Raw genomic sequence first — 18,916 nt, 5'->3', positions numbered from 1 at the left:
TTTAGAATTTATTTAACCCTTCTAGAAAAAATTCACAAAAATAATTGACAAAAGAAGAAATTGAATGTAAGTGTCGAAAAATGAGCTTAGAAGTTCCCAAAATTATCTCATTGAGGTTATTAAATGTTTTTAGCTAAACTTTACTTCTTATATGTTACTAAAAAGTATTTTCCAAAATCATGTTTTTTCCTTTTCAAATTCATTCATCAAAAAATGAAAATTCACAAAAAGATAAAGGAGGTACATATTATAAAACAAACATTTAGATCCCGTTTTCAAAACGGGAAAGCATACGCTAGTATTTTCATAAATTTTTTATACTTCTGAATAATGATTTCACATTTCTATTAAACGAGAGATATTTTATGATTTATATAGTAATTATTAAATTTTTTTTAATAACTTTTCATATTTTTAATCTACGAAATGTACCTTTTTTCAAAGCATCGAGGGCAATATTTTTATTGCATTTTTTTATTTAATCAATATTATCATTCGTTAAAAACTACTTATTCAAAGAAAACATTTTTCTATAGTTATCAAGAAAAAAATTTATTTATTCTAGATTATTTGTGAGATTAGAATTTTTTATTTTGATAATTTTAGTTGCTTCGATTTTTTTGTCATTTGATGATTCAAAAGTATGAAGAAATATTTTATTTAATACTGTTATATGGTTATATTATTAGTACTATCACATTAGCTGAGAATTCTTGGCCGCAAGAAAAAAACCTACAGATTGAATGTATGAGAAATAAAATGGAAAATAAACTAATTAAAGCGACCCTAAGCAATTATGTTCAATTTATGAAGTTTTAAAACAGATTCATAAATAAGAACTCTTTTTTTTTTACTGAGAATCAACAAAATTGTCGTTTATAAAATTAAACTAGAACTTTTATTTTTACATTAAATCCTGATAAATAAATATAAAATTTTTAATGTACAAGATACATACAGTTTTTAATATATCCATATTTTATCAATTATATTTTATAAATCCTAGAACAAATTAGGTAGATTATTGATATTATTTTGGAGATACGTTTTGTTAAATATTAATTAACTTGTTGTTTCTTACATTTAACAAAATAACTACATTTGTTTATCAAATTTTAATAACATATGTTTGTAATTGTAAAATTTTTATGTATTTTTTATCTATTTTTCTTATTATATAATTTAATATCCTAGTTAACAACTCAAGATATACTTTAATTGTTATTAAGACTTTATAATTGTTCTAAATAATAAATTTAACAAACGAAATTTTTTCTTTTTACTTTAAAATAAAAACCTAAAAAGTATATAATAAACTTTAATAAAGCTAATGTTTGTTTACAAAACATTTCAAACGTGTCACCGAAAATAAACAAATTATACTTAAACAAAACACTTTTTTATTTTTTTTCAAAAAAGTCCAAATACATCTCATTTTCTTTCTTTTTAACCACATTTAAATAACACCATTCCCCTTTAAAATTATTATACAAATCATAATCATATTTATCACCTAAAACTTCTATATTTTTTAACAATGTTCCATAATAACTATTAAAATATCCTGGAATTTTATTATCAAATCCCGTACTACATCTTGGTATTCTGCTAGTTTCAGCATTAAAGTTTTTTACTGTATAATCAAGAATATTATTATTCATATTGTTAAAAGTCTCGTCATAAAAATAAGTACGTATATTATTTTTTTTAAATAATTTTTCTTTTTTGAGTAGATTACTTTTGTCTTTTAGTGTACATGTTTTGTCTTTAATATTTTTTTTAGATAATTTTTCTTTTTTTGTAATTGTTTGAATTTTTTTCATATTAGTTTGGGTATTAATTTTTTTATTTAAATAAAAAAAAGTTAATGTAAACAATAATAATTTATAATATATGTGAATAATATAAACAAAAACAAAAAAAAATATTGTAAATATGAAAAGTAAGTAATACTATTTTATGAACAAAAATATGAAGAATTATTTTTTTTGTAAATATTTAATTAATTAAATGCAAAATTTGACATTAATTAAAATTAAAATTTTACGATATTTTCTAAAAGACAAAATAGAAATTTTTTAAGAGATTTAAACATGTGCAGACATTTTATCTAAAAAATTTTGTTTTTATGATTATTGGTAAAGAGTATAATATGAAAAGTTCTTTTCATTTCGAAAAGATTGTAAAATCAGAGTTGATGTCACATTTTGACTATCAAGTTAATCACATCTTCAAAAAACTGTCAAAAAATGATTTATATTAATAAACAAAAATAAAATAAATTTATTATTTATTCAAAATTTTCAGATAATTTAAAAAATTTTACTTTTTCCGTTGACTTAAAGCCTCATAATTAATTTCTTAAAACTTTTTTTTATTTTCCTTACCCCTATAAAGAAAAAGAGAAAAGGTAAATTTGAATATAGACATAAAAAACTGACAAATATAAATAATTTTTATAGAAATAAATTTTACTAGTATAATTTATATATGTTTTAACTAATGGAGTGTTTGATGAACATTAAGCTGTCAAATATCAACGTTTTATATATTTGTGAGATGTTTTAAAGGTTTAATATAAAGATTCTGTTTTCTAGTACATACGCTCCTGTTTTTATATAGTAGATTCATTTTCTTATATATGATTTTGTCTTATTTTAATGATCAATTAAATCAGTATAAGCCCATTCTATGATGCTTTAACTAATAGACTAAAAATTTAGATGTTTTTTATAAAATTTTTAAAGACCACAATACATGTGCTCTATGTCATCAAAATAAAACAAATATTTAAATAATCCACAAACACTTGATTATTGCAAAATATCCAATTTAAGATTATATATTTTTAATCTTATGCAGGATTTAACTGAGAAAAATTCTGTCCTAACAATTTAGACTTTGAAATTTTACTATGCGTAAGAAATACTAATGTATATTGAAATGTTAAAAATAATTTTTATGAATATATTTTTGAGTTTGTTTGTTTGTTACACGTCATAAAAAAGCTTAAATACAGAAAATTTCTTGCATAAACTATCAGTTTATTCTATTTAACAAAATATTTATTTTTTAAAGTAAAGTAGCTAGTATGCTTTACATACTCCCTTACCTTATAGTCTCGAGAGTGTTTACTTTACTGCTTCATTTTCCTCTGTATATGAGTCTATCTTGTACAATACGAAGATCTGCTCTTAGTTTTTTCATATGTTTCTGTACTGCGTATAGGCCCCATTTTAGTTTATTCTTCTTCGCAGAATAAGCTGCAAAAAGAATGAAAATTACTAGCACTGTTCTTTTTTAAACATTACATATTTGAAATAGATGTATAAGTCTTGTTTATATTTTCAATTAACTGATCTTTTACATATATGATACTACACGCACTAAAATTATATTATATAATAACTAGCGTATGCTTTCCCGTTTTGAAAACGGGATAAATGTGTTTGTTTTATAATATGTCCCGTCTCGGTAAATTTTGTAAAGTATCCATTTTTGGCTGATTATATTTGACAGAGTTTTTACATGATTTTGAAAAATACTTTTTAGTAACATATAAAAAGTAGTGTTGTTTTAAAACATTTAATAATCTCAATGAGATAATTTTAAAGCACCTAAAGCTCATTTTTGACACTTATATTCAAAATCTTTTTTGGTTAATGTTTTTGTGGATTTTTTCTAGAAGGGTTAAATAAATTCTAAAAAACGATTCTGACGATATTTTGGAACTGAGTTTTACAAAAATAATAATCAAAATTAAAAAGTATTAACTAATAACATACACACTTAGAATATTCAGATTAAGGCAATAAATCTATATTTGATATTACAATAACATAATAAATATCAAAAGGGCCGTTTAGAAATTTAAAAATCACAAAAAATAGGGGTAAAAAATTAAATAAAATTCTTTTATATATATGATGACTAGCGTATGCTTTCCCGTTTTGAAAACGGGCTTAAATCGTTTTGTTTTATAATATGTCCCTCCTCGGTAAATTTTGTTGCGTTTCCATTTTGGAATGAATGAATTTGAAAAGGAGAAAGCATGATTTTTAAAAAACTTTTTAGTAACATATAAGGAGTAATGTTGTTTTAAAACATTTAATAATCTCAATGAGATAATTTTGGGAACTTCTAAGCTCACTTTTTGACACTTATATTCAAAATCTTTATTTGTCAGATGTTTTTACAATTTTTCGTGAAGGGTTAAATAAATTCTAAAAAACGATTCTGACGATATTTTGGAACTGAGTTTTACAAAACAAAGAATTAAAATAAAAATGTATTAACATACAGTACACGCGCCTATGATAGTCAAAATCCTTCAATGAGTTTATATTTGATATTACAATGACACAAAAAGCTATAATAAGAAGTTTAGATTTTACAAAATCACTAAAAAGAGGGGTAAAAAATTAAATAAAATTCTTTTATATATATGATGACTAGCGTATGCACACCCGTTCTGAGAACGGGTTGTTTGTGTTTGCATGGGTACATGTTTTAATTTTATCACATTATATTTATTCTTTAAAAAAATGGCATAGTTTTTGTACGCTCACGGCGCATTTTATCATCTTTTATCTCATCCTTATTGGAAGAAAAATGGCATAGTGCTTGTACGCTCACGGCGCATTTCTTCATCTCTTGGCTCTTATGGGCCAATTAGTTCACGTAGAACTACATTTTTAGTATTGCTTCCTCTTGTCCCCAACTTGACTCTCAAGTTTTCACTCTTCTTCACTCTTGACAAAGCTACGTATAATTGACCATGAGAAAATACATCCTCAGGCAAATACACTCCCACTTTGTCAAAAGACTGTCCCTGTGCTTTATGTATTGTCATCGCATATGACAATACCACAGGAAACTGTCTTCTTTTAAGTACAAACGGAAGAAGAGTGTCACTTGGCATCATGTCTATCTTTGGTATAACAGCAAGGGTGCCCCTTCCCCTTCCTGTTATTATTTCACCTAAGATGTAATTATCTTTAAGACCTTTTATCTTCAATCTGGTCCCATTTAATAATCCATTCTTAGGATCAATATTGCGTAACAACATCACTATTGCCCCTATCTTCAATACTAACTTATGTGGGGGAAGTCCTGATGGCTGTTGCATGTTCAAGAACTCAAGAGGAAATCTCAGTTGTTCTTCGATATCCTCTGATTCTATAGCATCAGAACTCACATATACCCTAGAAGATCCATTAAGTAGGTTTAACACTTTGGCATTCAATTCATTTGCATGTTCATTTTTGCTCGTTAAGATAATCTTATCAAACAAAGAATCATCACCTGCTTCAATTTTGATTGTTCCAAAAATGCTATCGACTATGTCCCCTTCTTCAAGATATTCTTTGGGTATCTCCACACATCCTTTACTATCTCTAGTACGCCCCTCGCCTATATCTAACAACCACTTATTAAACTCCAATTGATTATATGATCTCATGTTCGTTTCAAGCTTTAGTACACAGACATGTACCCAAAGTCTTGAACTAATTAATGAGTTTTCGATGATATCATTTGGAGTACCCTTCATTACAATGGTTGATGTCTGTCTAAAGTCACCACCCAACAATAGAGTTTTCCCTCCAAAGATATCATCATTGTCACAGAGTCTTTTAAGCACCTCATCTATTGCGTTCAATGCATGTTTTGACATCATCGAAACTTCATCTATTAGCAATAAAGAGGCCTTTATTATTCTCTCTGCTTCTGGAGTATTTTGCTTTAGTCTAGATACGCTGGTCTCTGTCAAAGGAACAGGAAGTTTCATACAACTATGCATTGTTCTTCCATCTTTTAATAGATCTGCAGCAATTCCTGTAGTGGCCATCTGTATTGAAGATTTTTTATTCTTATTTAGATATTCAATCAGGACATTGTATAGATATGTCTTTCCTGATCCAGCTGGTCCATCTAAAAAGAATAAATTGCCTTTTTCATCTATACTATCTGTTATTGTATTAAATGCATTTCTCTGTTTTTCGTTCAAAGAGGATATCATCTGATCTAGATCATGTTCAATGCCAGAGACGGCTCTTTCATTCTTGATATAGTTAATCGGCTCATCTAAACCCAGAGCATTTAAGCTCCATCCATGAGCATTAACTATATCTTTTAATCTACTTAATATTTCGTCTCTACTATTCTGATCTAGATCTTCAGACATATCTCCAAGATACTTCTCAAAGAGTTCTTTGGTATTTTTAGGCTTATTGAAAGCACAAATATATCCAAACAATGCTCTTATTATTGATGGGGACTCGGTCGATACGGCCTCATCCAAAGCCCTTTCCCATTCTTTATCATCTTGAAGAAGTCCTCTTTCTTCCACCGCCTCTGCGAAAGAACTGTAAACTACACCATTTACAGTTCTCAAATCCTCATATGACTTAGCCCCCTTTACATTAATCAATAGGACTCTGAGGCCAAATCTTTCCTTCTCTGTAGGAGATACAGAATAAAGTCTAGTAATTATCTTACTATACTTATTCTTTCTCCTAATCCATTCTCCCCTTTTATATGTATAGTGATAGGGTATCTCACTATACGAAAATCGATGTGCTCCTTCATCAACTTCATTCAATTTGAAGTAGGCTAAAAGAGGAGTCTGTCTAAGATCGGACAATCTAACGGCTTCCTCTTCTCTGCCTTCTTCGAAAGTGATCAATTGTTCTTGTGGAAGATGCACAGGAAGTCTATGGATCTTATGAGATCTTCCATGCATCTTGTATTCCATTAATCTCCAGGTAGCCTCTGGTGCTGAGACATATCTGGAATTCACAAAATGATCAATTTCATTGTTGTCAGTTATTCTCATTTCAACACAATCAAATCCCTTGTAAATATACTTGAAAATATACTTTACTGACTTGATAGAAGTACAAACTTCTACATTGATATGACAATTGTATTTTTCAAGTAGATAAGCATTATAAGGGACCACGTTAGCATTAGTAACAATGTTGCCCCTTACATTGTACTCGGCCCCTCTAGATCGTCTGTACTCAGGATATCCGTCTTTATTGATCCTTGTTTCAGTATTATGTTCCTTAGGATATTCCTTGGTGCAGAGACCATTTTCCATACATGGACTTGTCAAGTTATTTAGTCCACATGGTCCATGAATCATATGTTTTGTTACACAGGTGTGTAACACTTCATTTTCCATGGGCGATGGTATTTCTGCACTTACAAACTTATCTATTCTTTCTTCATCCCGAATCTTATCCTTTAACATTATCAATATGTGAGCATGGGGAAGTCCACGTTTTTGGAACTCAATAGAATAGACATGAGCCACAACTTCCCCAAATACTCTTCCTGACAAAATCTCCCCCATCATGCTTTTTAATTTCAAGTTGAAGACCTTTGCTACCAAATCAGGCCTATCAACTGCAGTTTGTCCCTCAAATAGATTCTCCTTTATCTCCTTCCAATTTGGATTGCAAGTCATAGTAATGAAAAGATCGGGCTTGCCGAAATTTCTTACGATAGACATTGCATCGTGGTATCTTTCCCTCATATTTCTTGGAGATCCCTGGAAGCTTGATGGTAAAATTACAGGCTTAGCATTACTTTCTATTCCATTGTTCACATAATCTACTAAGCCTTTGTAAAGATCTACCCTCAACTTCTTCTGATTTAACTTTATGAAGTTTAAGTTATTTGCTTCGACTTGTAGATATGAATCTACAATCCATTGTTGAAATAACTTTCCTCCATAGAGTAAAGGATTGAACTTATCTTTTCTTATAGATATTTGTGCTACTTTATATTGTAGTAAAGATATCTTCTGTGATTCCCCATGATAAGACTCAATCCTTAAATTTGCGTTCCATCCAGCTTCGCCATGTGGATAGAACAAAGTATACGTCATTGGATCTAAATGTGGACTTAAAATATCCAAATGTAAATTATCAGAACTAAGACCCTTGCTATATACTTTAATGTCCCTTTCAAATGGTGGTTCACCATTTGGATCAGTAAAAATCATTGCGATTTCACTTGTAGAGGGAGCATTATATCTTCTCTGATCTCTTTCTAAATTCTTATTAAAGACCATAGAAATGTCTTTAACTTCTTTTCCCATCTCCTTTTGCTCCTTTATTACTTCAGACATATTCTTGTATGCATTGGAATATGGATTGGCAGATCTTATAAATCCATCTAATTTGCTCATGATATATATATCACAATTTCTATTAGATGGATTCATCATTCTTTGAACATTTGCCATATCACTATCTACTACATATAATTGAGCATACTTCTTTGGTGCATTAGAGTCCATATTATTTACATTATAAGTGTTATGATACACTTGACCATGTATTTTAAATACATACGGTCCATTGGATACAGTTTCTATTTGAGCACCAAGAGAAGCAAAAGAAAGAGCAGCATTGTAGGATCTAATATTATCTCTGAAGTTTTTTGCATCTTTATTTTTTCCTATATATAAATTCTTAATGTCATCTGGGAAGTCTCTTGTTCTTTGTAATTTAACTTTCCCAAAATGACAGCAGCTTTTGTATAATCCATTGCTGCTTGCTTCTCCAGCAAAATGTAATGCACCACAAAAGGCACATTCTTCTTTCAGATCTCCACAATAATGTTCAGCATGGTTTCTGCTTGTGATTCTACATGCTAAATCTAATCTTTCCGTAAGAGCTTCTATTATTCTGTTATCTTTTAAGTCATCTAATTCTTTTTTGTTGTTTATTGGTTTGCTTGGTGTTTTGTTGTCGCTAGAGAAACTGAATATAGAATTCCTTTTTTTTGTTTCTCCAGCATTTGTTTTTTTATTTTTTTGATTATATACAGAGGTGTTGGCCTCATAGAAAATAACATTGTTATTTTCTGTATTACTACATATCTCCTGAGAGATAGTAACAGTTGCTTTGGGTTGTTTATTCAAATCGTTGTTTGCTTGATTTTTCATAAACATAATGAGGGGTAAAGAAAAAAAATTTATTTATAGTTTTTGAAATTCCATTTTGGGAAAGAAGAAAACAAAAATGAGACTATGATTTTTTAATAAATAGCATTGATATTAGTCTAAATAAAAATTAATTGAGTTTGTTATTCAGTTGATAAATTTCTAATGTTTGTAAATCATCTTTTTAGTGTTTGTTTCTTGTTTTGATTTTTGATTTTTGATTTTCCATTTCTGGTAGGAAGAATTAAAAAGGAGCAAATGTGATTTTTAGAAGTTAAGTATATTATTGAACCGACATTGCAGTTTTAGAGTTAATTCAGAAACAAATATAAATTCAATTAAGTTGATTTCACACATTAGCAACCAATTTTTTCTACATTTTGTTTCATATTGTTTTTGTTTTCTTTTTCTAAAAGGAAGAAATTAAAAGGGAGAAAATCATATTTCTAAGCATTTCGAAAATGATTTATAAATAAAATGTAAATAACGTATCTGGTCTAAAATTGTCTATAAAATACAGTGAAAGCATTTAATTTTGTTTTAAAACAAAAATTATATCATTTTAAATTTTCTCTTTTTTTGAGTTTTAGGGGTAAAAATTAAATAAAATTCTTTTATATATATGACTAGCGTATGCACACCCGTTCTGAGAACGGGTTGTTTGTGTTTGCATGGTTACATGTTTTAATTTTTTCACATTATATTTATTCTTTAAAAAAATGGCATAGTTTTTGTACGCTCACGGCGCATTTTATCATCTTTTATCTCATCCTTATTGGAAGAAAAATGGCATAGTGCTTGTACGCTCACGGCGCATTTCTCCATCTCTTGGCTCTTATGGGCCAATTAGTTCACGTAGAACTACATTTTTGACATTGCCCCCGTTTCCCCCCAACTTGACTCTCAAGTTTTCACTCTTCTTCACTCTTGACAATGCTACGTATAATTGACCATGAGAAAATACATCCTCAGGCAAATACACTCCCACTTTGTCAAAAGACTGTCCCTGTGCTTTATGTATTGTCATCGCATATGACAATACCACAGGAAACTGTCTTCTTTTAAGTACAAACGGAAGAAGAGTGTCACTTGGCATCATGTCTATCTTTGGTATAACAGCAAGGGTGCCCCTTCCCCTTCCTGTTATTATTTCACCTAAGATGTAATTATCTTTAAGACCTTTTATCTTCAATCTGGTCCCATTTAATAATCCATTCTTAGGATCAATATTGCGTAACAACATCACTATTGCCCCTGTCTTCAATATTAACTTATGTGGAGGTAGTCCTGATGGCTGTTGCATGTTCAAGAACTCAAGAGGAAATCTCAGTTGTTCTTCGATATCCTCTGATTCTATAGCATCAGAACTCACATATACCCTAGAAGATCCATTAAGTAGGTTTAACACTTTGGCATTCAATTCATTTGCATGTTCATTTTTGCTCGTTAAGATAATCTTATCAAACAAAGAATCATCACCTGCTTCAATTTTGATTGTTCCAAAAATGCTATCGACTATGTCCCCTTCTTCAAGATATTCTTTGGGTATCTCCACACATCCTTTACTATCTCTAGTACGCCCCTCACCTATATCTAACAACCACTTATTAAACTCCAATTGATTATAAGATCTCATGTTCGTTTCAAGCTTTAGTACACAGACATGTACCCAAAGTCTTGAACTAATTAATGAGTTCTCGATGATATCATTTGGAGTACCCTTCATTACAATGGTTGATGTCTGTCTAAAGTCACCACCCAACAATAGAGTTTTCCCTCCAAAGATATCATCATTGTCACAGAGTCTTTTAAGCACCTCATCTATTGCGTTCAATGCATGTTTTGACATCATCGAAACTTCATCTATTAGCAATAAAGAGGCCTTTATTATTCTCTCTGCTTCTGGAGTATTTTGCTTTAGTCTAGATACGCTGGTCTCTGTCAAAGGAACAGGAAGTTTCATACAACTATGCATTGTTCTTCCATCCTTTAATAAATCTGCAGCAATACCTGTGGTTGCCATCTGTATTGAAGATTTTTTACTCTTACTTAGATACTCGATCAGGACATTATATAAATATGTCTTTCCTGATCCAGCTGGTCCATCTAAAAAGAATAAATTGCCTCTTTTATCTATATTATCTGTAATTATATCAAAGGCATTTCTCTGGTTTTCATTCAAAGAGGATATCATCTGATCTAGATCTTGTTCATTATCAAAGACGGCTCTTTCATTCTTGATATAGTTAATCGGCTCATCTAAACCCAGAGCATTTAAGCTCCATCCATGAGCATTAACTATATCTTTTAATCTACTTAATATTTCGTCTCTACTATTCTGATCTAGATCTTCAGACATATCTCCAAGATACTTCTCAAAGAGTTCTTTGGTATTTTTAGGCTCATTGAAAGCACAAATATATCCAAACAATGCTCTTATTATTGATGGGGACTCGGTTGATACAGCCTCATCCAAAGCCCTTTCCCATTCTTTATCATCTTGAAGAAGTCCTCTTTCTTCCACCGCCTCTGCGAAAGAACTGTAAACTACACCATTTACAGTTCTCAAATCCTCATATGACTTAGCCCCCTTTACATTGATCAATAGAACTCTGAGGCTAAATCTTTCCTTCTCTATTGGAGATACAGAATAAAGTCTAGTAATTATCTTACTATACTTATTCTTTCTACTAATCCATTCTCCCCTTTTATATGTATAGTGATAGGGTATCTCACTATACGAAAATCGATGTGCTCCTTCATCAACTTCATTCAATTTGAAGTAGGCTAAAAGAGGAGTCTGTCTAAGATCGGACAATCTAACGGCTTCCTCTTCTCTGCCTTCTTCGAAAGTGATCAATTGTTCTTGTGGAAGATGCACAGGAAGTCTATGGATCTTATGAGATCTTCCATGCATCTTGTATTCCATTAATCTCCAGGTAGCCTCTGGTGCTGAGACATATCTGGAATTCACAAAATGATCAATTTCATTGTTGTCAGTTATTCTCATTTCAGCACAATCAAATCCCTTGTAAATATATTTGAAAATATACTTTACTGACTTGATAGAAGTACAAACTTCTACATTGATATGACAATTGTATTTTTCAAGTAGATAAGCATTATAAGGGACCACGTTAGCATTAGTAACAATGTTGCCCCTTACATTGTACTCGGCCCCTCTAGATCGTCTGTACTCAGGATATCCGTCTTTATTGATCCTTGTTTCAGTATTATGTTCCTTAGGATATTCCTTAGTGCAGAGACCATTTTCCATACATGGACTTGTCAAGTTACTTAGTCCACATGGTCCATGAATCATATGTTTTGTTACACAGGCGTGTAACACTTCATTTTCCATGGGCGATGGTATTTCTGCACTTACAAACTTATCTATCATATTTTCATCCCGAATCTTGTCCTTTAACATTATCAATATATGTGCATGAGGAAGTCCACGTTTTTGAAACTCAATAGAATAGACATGAGCCACGACTTCCCCAAACACTCTTCCTGCCAAAATCTCTTCCATCATACTTTTCAACTTTAAGTTAAAGACCTTTGCTACCAAATCTGGTCTATCAACTGCTGTCTGTCCCTCAAATAGATTCTCATTAATCTCCTTCCATTTGGGATTGCAAGTCATAGTTATAAAAAGATCGGGCTTGCCGAAATTTCTTACAATTGACATTGCATCATGGTATCTCTCTCTCATATTTCTTGGAGATCCTTGAAAACTTGATGGTAAGATCACGGGCTTGGCAGAACTTTCTGACCCATTATTTACATAATCTACCAAACCTTTGTAAAGATCTACCCTCAACTTCTTTTGATTTGATTTTATGAAGTTTAAATTATTTGCTTCTACTTGTAGATATGAATCTACAATCCATTGTTGAAATAACTTTCCTCCATAAAGCAAAGGGTTGAATCTATCATTTCTTATGGATATCTGTGCTACTTTGTATTGTAACAAAGATATCTTCTGTGCCTCTCCATGATAAGATTCGGCCCTCAAATTTGCATTCCATCCAGCTTCCCCGTGTGGATAGAAGAGAGTATATGTCATTGGATCTAGATGGGGACTTAAAATATCCAAGTGTAAATTATCAGAATTAAGACCCTTGCTATATACTTTAATGTCCCTTTCAAATGGTGGTTCTCCATTTGGATCAGTAAAAATCATTGCGATTTCACTTGTAGAGGGAGCATTATACCTTCTCTGATCTCTATCTAAATTCTTATTAAAGACCATAGAAATGTCTTTAACTTCTTTTCCCATCTCCTTTTGCTCCTTTATTACTTCAGACATATTCTTGTATGCATCGGAATATGGGTTTGCTGATCTTATGAATCCATCTAATTTGCTCATGATATTAATATCACAATTTCTGTTAGATAGATTCATCATTCTTTGAGCATTGGCCATATCACTATCTACTACATATAATTGAGCATACTTCTTTGGTGCATTAGAGTCCATATTATTTACATTATAAGTGTTATGATACACTTGACCATGTATTTTAAAAACATATGGTCCATTACTTATGGACTCAATTTGAGCACCAAGAGAAGCAAAAGAAAGAGCAGCATTGTAAGATCTAATATTTTCTCTGAAGTTTTTTGCATCTTTATCTTTTCCAATGAATAAATTCCTTATGTCATCTGGAAAGTCTCTTGTTCTTTGTAATTTAACTTTCCCAAAATGACAGCAGCTTTTGTATAATCCATTACTGCTTGCTTCTCCTGCAAAATGTAATGCACCACAAAAGCCACATTCTTCTTTGAGATCTCCACAATAATGTTCGGCATGGTTTCTCTTTCTTTTTCTGCAAGCTATATCTAGAATCTCCGTCAAAGTTTCCATATTTGTGTTATCAGTTAATCTAGCTGTTTTTTCTGTGTTGTTTGTTGGGTTGGATGGTATTTTGTTTTCGCCAGAGAAACTGAATATAAAATTCCTTTTTTTTGTTTCTCCGACATTTGTTTTTTTATTTTTTGTGTTATGTACAGAGGCATTGGCCCCATAGAAAATAACATTGTCATTTTCTGTATTATAACTTATCTCCTGAGAGATAGTGATAGTTGCTTTTGGTTGTTCACTAAAATCGCAATTTGTTTGATTTTTCGTAAACATAATGGGGGTAAAGAAAAAAAAAGTATTTATAGTTTTTGAAATTCCATTTTGGGAAAGAAGAAAACAAAAATGAGACTATGATTTTTTAATAAATAGAATTGATATTAGTCTAAATAAAAATTAATTGAGTTTGTTATTCAGTTGATAAATTTCTAATGTTTGTAAATCATCTTTTTAATGTTTGTTTCTTGTTTTGATTTTTGATTTTCCATTTCTGGTAGGAAGAATTAAAAAGGAGCAAATGTGATTTTTAGAAGTTAAGTATTATTATTGAATCAACATAGCAGTGGTAAAGTTAATTCAGTAACAAATTTTAATCCAATTGAGTTAATTTCACACATTAGTAACAAATTTTTTCTACATTTTGTTTCATATTATTTTTGTTTTCATTCTCTAAAAGGAAGAAATTAAAAAGGAGAAAATCATATTTCTAAGCATTTCGAAAATGATTTATAAATAAAATGTAAATAACGTATCTGATCTAAAATTGTCTATAAAATACAGTGAAAGCATTTAATTTTGTTTTAAAACAAAAATTTTATCATTTTAAATTTTCTCTTTTTTTGAGTTTTAGGGGTAAAAAATTAAATAAAATTCTTTTATATATATGATGATGATGATGATGATGATGATGATGATATGTCAAAATTCAATATTTTTTATTCAATTTTACTTATTGATATTTCAAATCTGCTTTGTATCTCATTAAGTTTTATACTATCTTCCTCACTACAAATAAATGACACAGCTTGCCCTTCAGTCTCAAATCTCCCAGCTCGTCCGACTCTATGTAGATAAGTTTCAGGCGAATCTGGCATATCATAATTTATCACAAAATTCACATCTTGTACATCAATCCCCCTAGACATTAAGTCAGTAGTGACCATAATTCTATATTCATATTTCTTAAATTTAACAAGTCTCTCTTTTCTTTCTGTAGATTTTAGTCCTGCGTGCAAGTCCATGACGACTAGTCCTTTATTTTTCAAAAAATCGCATATTTTAACAGGCATAATTTTACTAGCAGTAAAAATGATTGCCTGATTGTATGTAGTGGAATTTAGTAAGTCGGCGAGTCTGTTAAGTTTTTCCTTCTGGTCTACTTCCAAATAAGACTGTTTTAACCCGTAAAGAGTTAATTTTGACTCGTCGTCGACTTTGACGATAAATGGATTATCAAGGAATCTTTTACATTCTACAGTAGTATATTCGTTCAAAGTGGCAGTAAACATTAGTGTCTGTTTATTCCTCGGAGTATTGACAAATATTTCTTGTGTATCATTTCTCATTTCAAGATCTCCTATTACTTTGTCACATTCGTCCATTACGAAATATTTGACATGTTTTAAATTCAAAGCACGGCGTCTTACAATTTCTGCCAGTCTCCCTGGAGTACCAACTAGTACAGAAGGAGAAGACGAGCTTAATAATTTGATATCTTCTTCGATATCATTCCCGCCATAAACTGCTCCTACAGTGACATTTTCCATTTTCTTACCAAATCTTAAATATTCCATCTTGACTTGTTCTGCCATTTCTTTAGTATGGACAATTACTAAAATGACAGTTTCTTTGTCTACAACTTTTAGTTGTTGTAAAGTTGACAAAACAAAGACGGCTGTTTTACCAGTACCACTTTTTGCTTGACATAAAATGTCCTGGCCTAGAATTGCTTTTGGTATGGCCATTTGTTGGACTTCACTGGGGTGTTCAAAGGCGGCATCTTTTATAGATTCCATGAGTTCGTCACGTAGTAAAAAATCTTTGAATTGGGCTGATGACTTGATTTTAGGTTGAGTTTTCTTAAAATTTTGTAGATCTTCACGATATTCGATCAATTCGTCGTCACTCATTTTCATTTGAGGGTGAAAAAAAATAAAAGGAAAAAAAAGGAAAAAAAGCAAATATGGAAAAAAAGTAAATATGGAAAATGATAGTAAATTTTAAATGTTTCAAGCACAACCAAATTTATATTTTTACAGGATCGGGGATCGGCTTCAACATATTTTCTACTCATTTGCCCCCAAAATAAAATTTCTTTTTAAAACAAGCCCCCTTTTTTTTATAAAATATCCAAAGCAGAATAACTATAAATCTAATAAAAAAAAATAAAATTAAATAAATTAAGATGCAATTTTTTTATAGTATATACTCATATTTATAATATCTAATATATTGTAAATTTTCTTGACAATAATAATTTAAAAATGCCTGTAAATAAATTAAGGGTAATCTTATTTAAATATAAATAATTAAGAATTTTTATTATTGCATAATACAATATTTTATAATTCATCACCCATCAGAAGGAAGTTCTCCACATCATCACTATTTTCTTCCAATGCTTTACTTACCAGATCAGATGCATCTGTGTCATCTTCAGATGACACACACTCTTCCTTCTTCGCTTTATAAGCTTCAATAGCCCGCTTTAGTACAGTAGTCTTGTCCAGTGTCTTGATGGCATTCCAGAATGACATATTTTCCACATTAAGAAAGGCGATCTTGACTGCCAACTCGTTGTCTTTATTTTTACTCTCGTATTTACTGAGACCAAAAGATCGATCATCAAAATCATCCATAAAGACGGAATATTTAGACTTGAACTCTTCGTCAATCTTCTCATAGTTCACACAGTCAATGTTCACTAAGATTTTACACTTCTTTTTTATTCCTTTAGTGACCCAATTTATAGTGACAGAAGAAGGAGGTAAAGAAGCATGTCGCCTCTTGTCGAAATCAGAAGGGAATTTATCATTACTAGTCAAGATCCTGTTCCTATTTTGTTTATTAATATTTCTATAAGAATCTACAGCCCTTTGTATTAGTCCCTTTTTCCCATATAAAAGTACAGGATTTAAAGAGACGAATGCCCAGGCCAGCCTGTTACACTCAGTCTCGTATTCCCACCTATTTCCTACATACATTTCATAGGGCAAATTCGCCCTTGGGTAGACACAATTGTCAGCTTTAAATTTCTCATTTAACTTACAAATATCCACATTCTCAATATCAAATCTGATACAGAATTCATTATCTTCCAGATCCGTCTTAGGCATGGAACTCAGTACTGCGTCACTTATCTTTGTATTATATTTAAAACACAGTCTATGTTCCCCGTCAATAAATCTTGTGTAAGGCTGAGAAGCAGGCAAATTTACAATTTTCCTGGTACTCAGCCTTCTGTTCTCATCATTTCTCTTTTTTCTTTTTTTATCTTTCTTCTTTTTATTTATTATACGATATTTCCCATCATCGTCATTTTTATGATTCAAGTGGGGAGAGTAAAAATCCTCCTCGACGAACTTACTAAGCTTCAGAGAATTGACTTCGTTCTCATTATTCCCTTTTTCTAAAAATTCATCTTCACTGTCTTCTTTAAACTGTAAATTATAATCGCTGTTAGTTACACTTACCATTTTCTAACCCCTCTTTTTTAGAAATTTAAATATTCAAAATGAATTTATTTTTTTTCCTTTTTTTAAAGGAGTTTATTGTAAATGATAATATCAAAAAAAAGTGACATATTTTTCTAAACAGAAAAAAACTAATTTAATATATTTAATATGTATATTATTAAATATTTATGTATTGTATTTAATATGTATAATAAATACATATATGATAATAAATACATATATGATAATAAATACATATATGATAATAAGTATATAAAAAATGCATATTTGTAAATTTATTTGGGCTGTTTTTCTTGGGTCTTTTTGAGAAGTTCCAAATATCTTAGATTTATTTCTTCATTGTCTTCTTGGATCCCTTGAATCTTAGAAATCTCCTGGTCTTTATAAAACTTAATCTTATCGAGATAATAAATTTCCATCTCTTCAATTCTCTTTAATAATTTATCTCGGCTAAAATCAGCTTTAGTGTAAAAAAACTGGGGGGGTCAAAATTTTTAAAAAATTGCCCCTTTTTTTAAAAAACGAAGGGAAGAGAAAACTTCAGAAAAAAAATAAAATATAATTAAGATATAAAAATGCATGAAAATTAACTTTAAAATAAATAAAATATATCAAAAACATAATTTTAATAATGCTTTGAAGATGTCTTCGCTCTCATTTCTTTTAATCATATATAGAACTAAATATATTTCAGCAAATTCATATGTTCTACACCTATTGGGTATAGAGGCTTTTAAAGACCTCCAATTTCCTTCGATGGTGTTTGTATGCACACCTGTCTCTCTGTCTCTAAATGTTTGACTGTGATTTACAGTTCTATGGTCCGCGTAATGGCTTTTTAACGTTATATAGGCCTTCCACATATCGGAATGAATGATAGATTTCAAATTTACATGCTTAAATAAGATCGGCAGCAATGTATCCTTGTTTCTTTTATTTATTATGACAAATATTATCTTCTTTTCTGTTGTTCTTTCTACCATCCCAAAACACCAAAATCCTTTAACTAATTTTCCCCTGTGGTATTTATTCTTACCTATTTTACTTTCGTCGATCTCCACTATGATATTTTCGCCTCCTATTTGTTTTGTTTTATTTATATATTTTTCATAAATTTTTAATTTATATAATTTCTCAAGTGTAGCACTTACATTTTGCATATTACAGTCCAAAATTTTAGAAATATGCGCTATTTTAAGTCCCATTGTCCATAGATTTACAATTTTCAGCATAAGAATATGATCTATCTTACTATTTGAAAATAGAGTATTATTCCAAATTGAAAATCTTTGGCCGCATTTGGGAAATTTACATCTCAAATAAAATGTTTCGTTAGATACTCTAGATGTATCCCAGCCACAAATTGAACATTTCTGTTTATATTTCTTTCTTAGCAGATGT

At 30.2% G+C, this 18,916-nt stretch overlaps 3 protein-coding genes across 3 annotated transcripts; all 3 read right to left on the bottom strand.

Annotated features, from left to right (window-relative positions):
- Positions 1-1,400: 1,400 nt before the first annotated feature.
- VNE69_12199 (uncharacterized protein) lies at positions 1,401-1,823 on the bottom strand (the record flags this gene model as incomplete). Its single annotated transcript, XM_065475287.1, has 1 exon — positions 1,401-1,823. One exon carries the CDS (start codon positions 1,821-1,823, stop codon positions 1,401-1,403), a length of 423 nt encoding a protein of 140 aa, XP_065331359.1.
- Positions 1,824-14,755: 12,932 nt separating this feature from the next.
- VNE69_12198 (ATP-dependent RNA helicase) lies at positions 14,756-15,949 on the bottom strand (the record flags this gene model as incomplete). Its single annotated transcript, XM_065475286.1, has 1 exon — positions 14,756-15,949. The coding sequence occupies one exon, from the start codon at positions 15,947-15,949 to the stop codon at positions 14,756-14,758; it is 1,194 nt and encodes a 397-aa protein (XP_065331358.1).
- A 432-nt stretch (positions 15,950-16,381) lies between these two features.
- On the bottom strand, positions 16,382-17,515 carry VNE69_12197 (uncharacterized protein; the record flags this gene model as incomplete). The annotated part of the gene is made up of 1 exon (XM_065475285.1): positions 16,382-17,515. The coding sequence occupies one exon, from the start codon at positions 17,513-17,515 to the stop codon at positions 16,382-16,384; it is 1,134 nt and encodes a 377-aa protein (XP_065331357.1).
- Between the last annotated feature and the right edge of the window lie 1,401 nt (positions 17,516-18,916).

This window comes from Vairimorpha necatrix, chromosome 12, assembly GCF_036630325.1.
Source record: "Vairimorpha necatrix chromosome 12, complete sequence".
NCBI lineage: Eukaryota > Fungi > Microsporidia > Nosematidae > Vairimorpha > Vairimorpha necatrix.
This window is presented reverse-complemented; position numbering and strand designations above follow the sequence as displayed.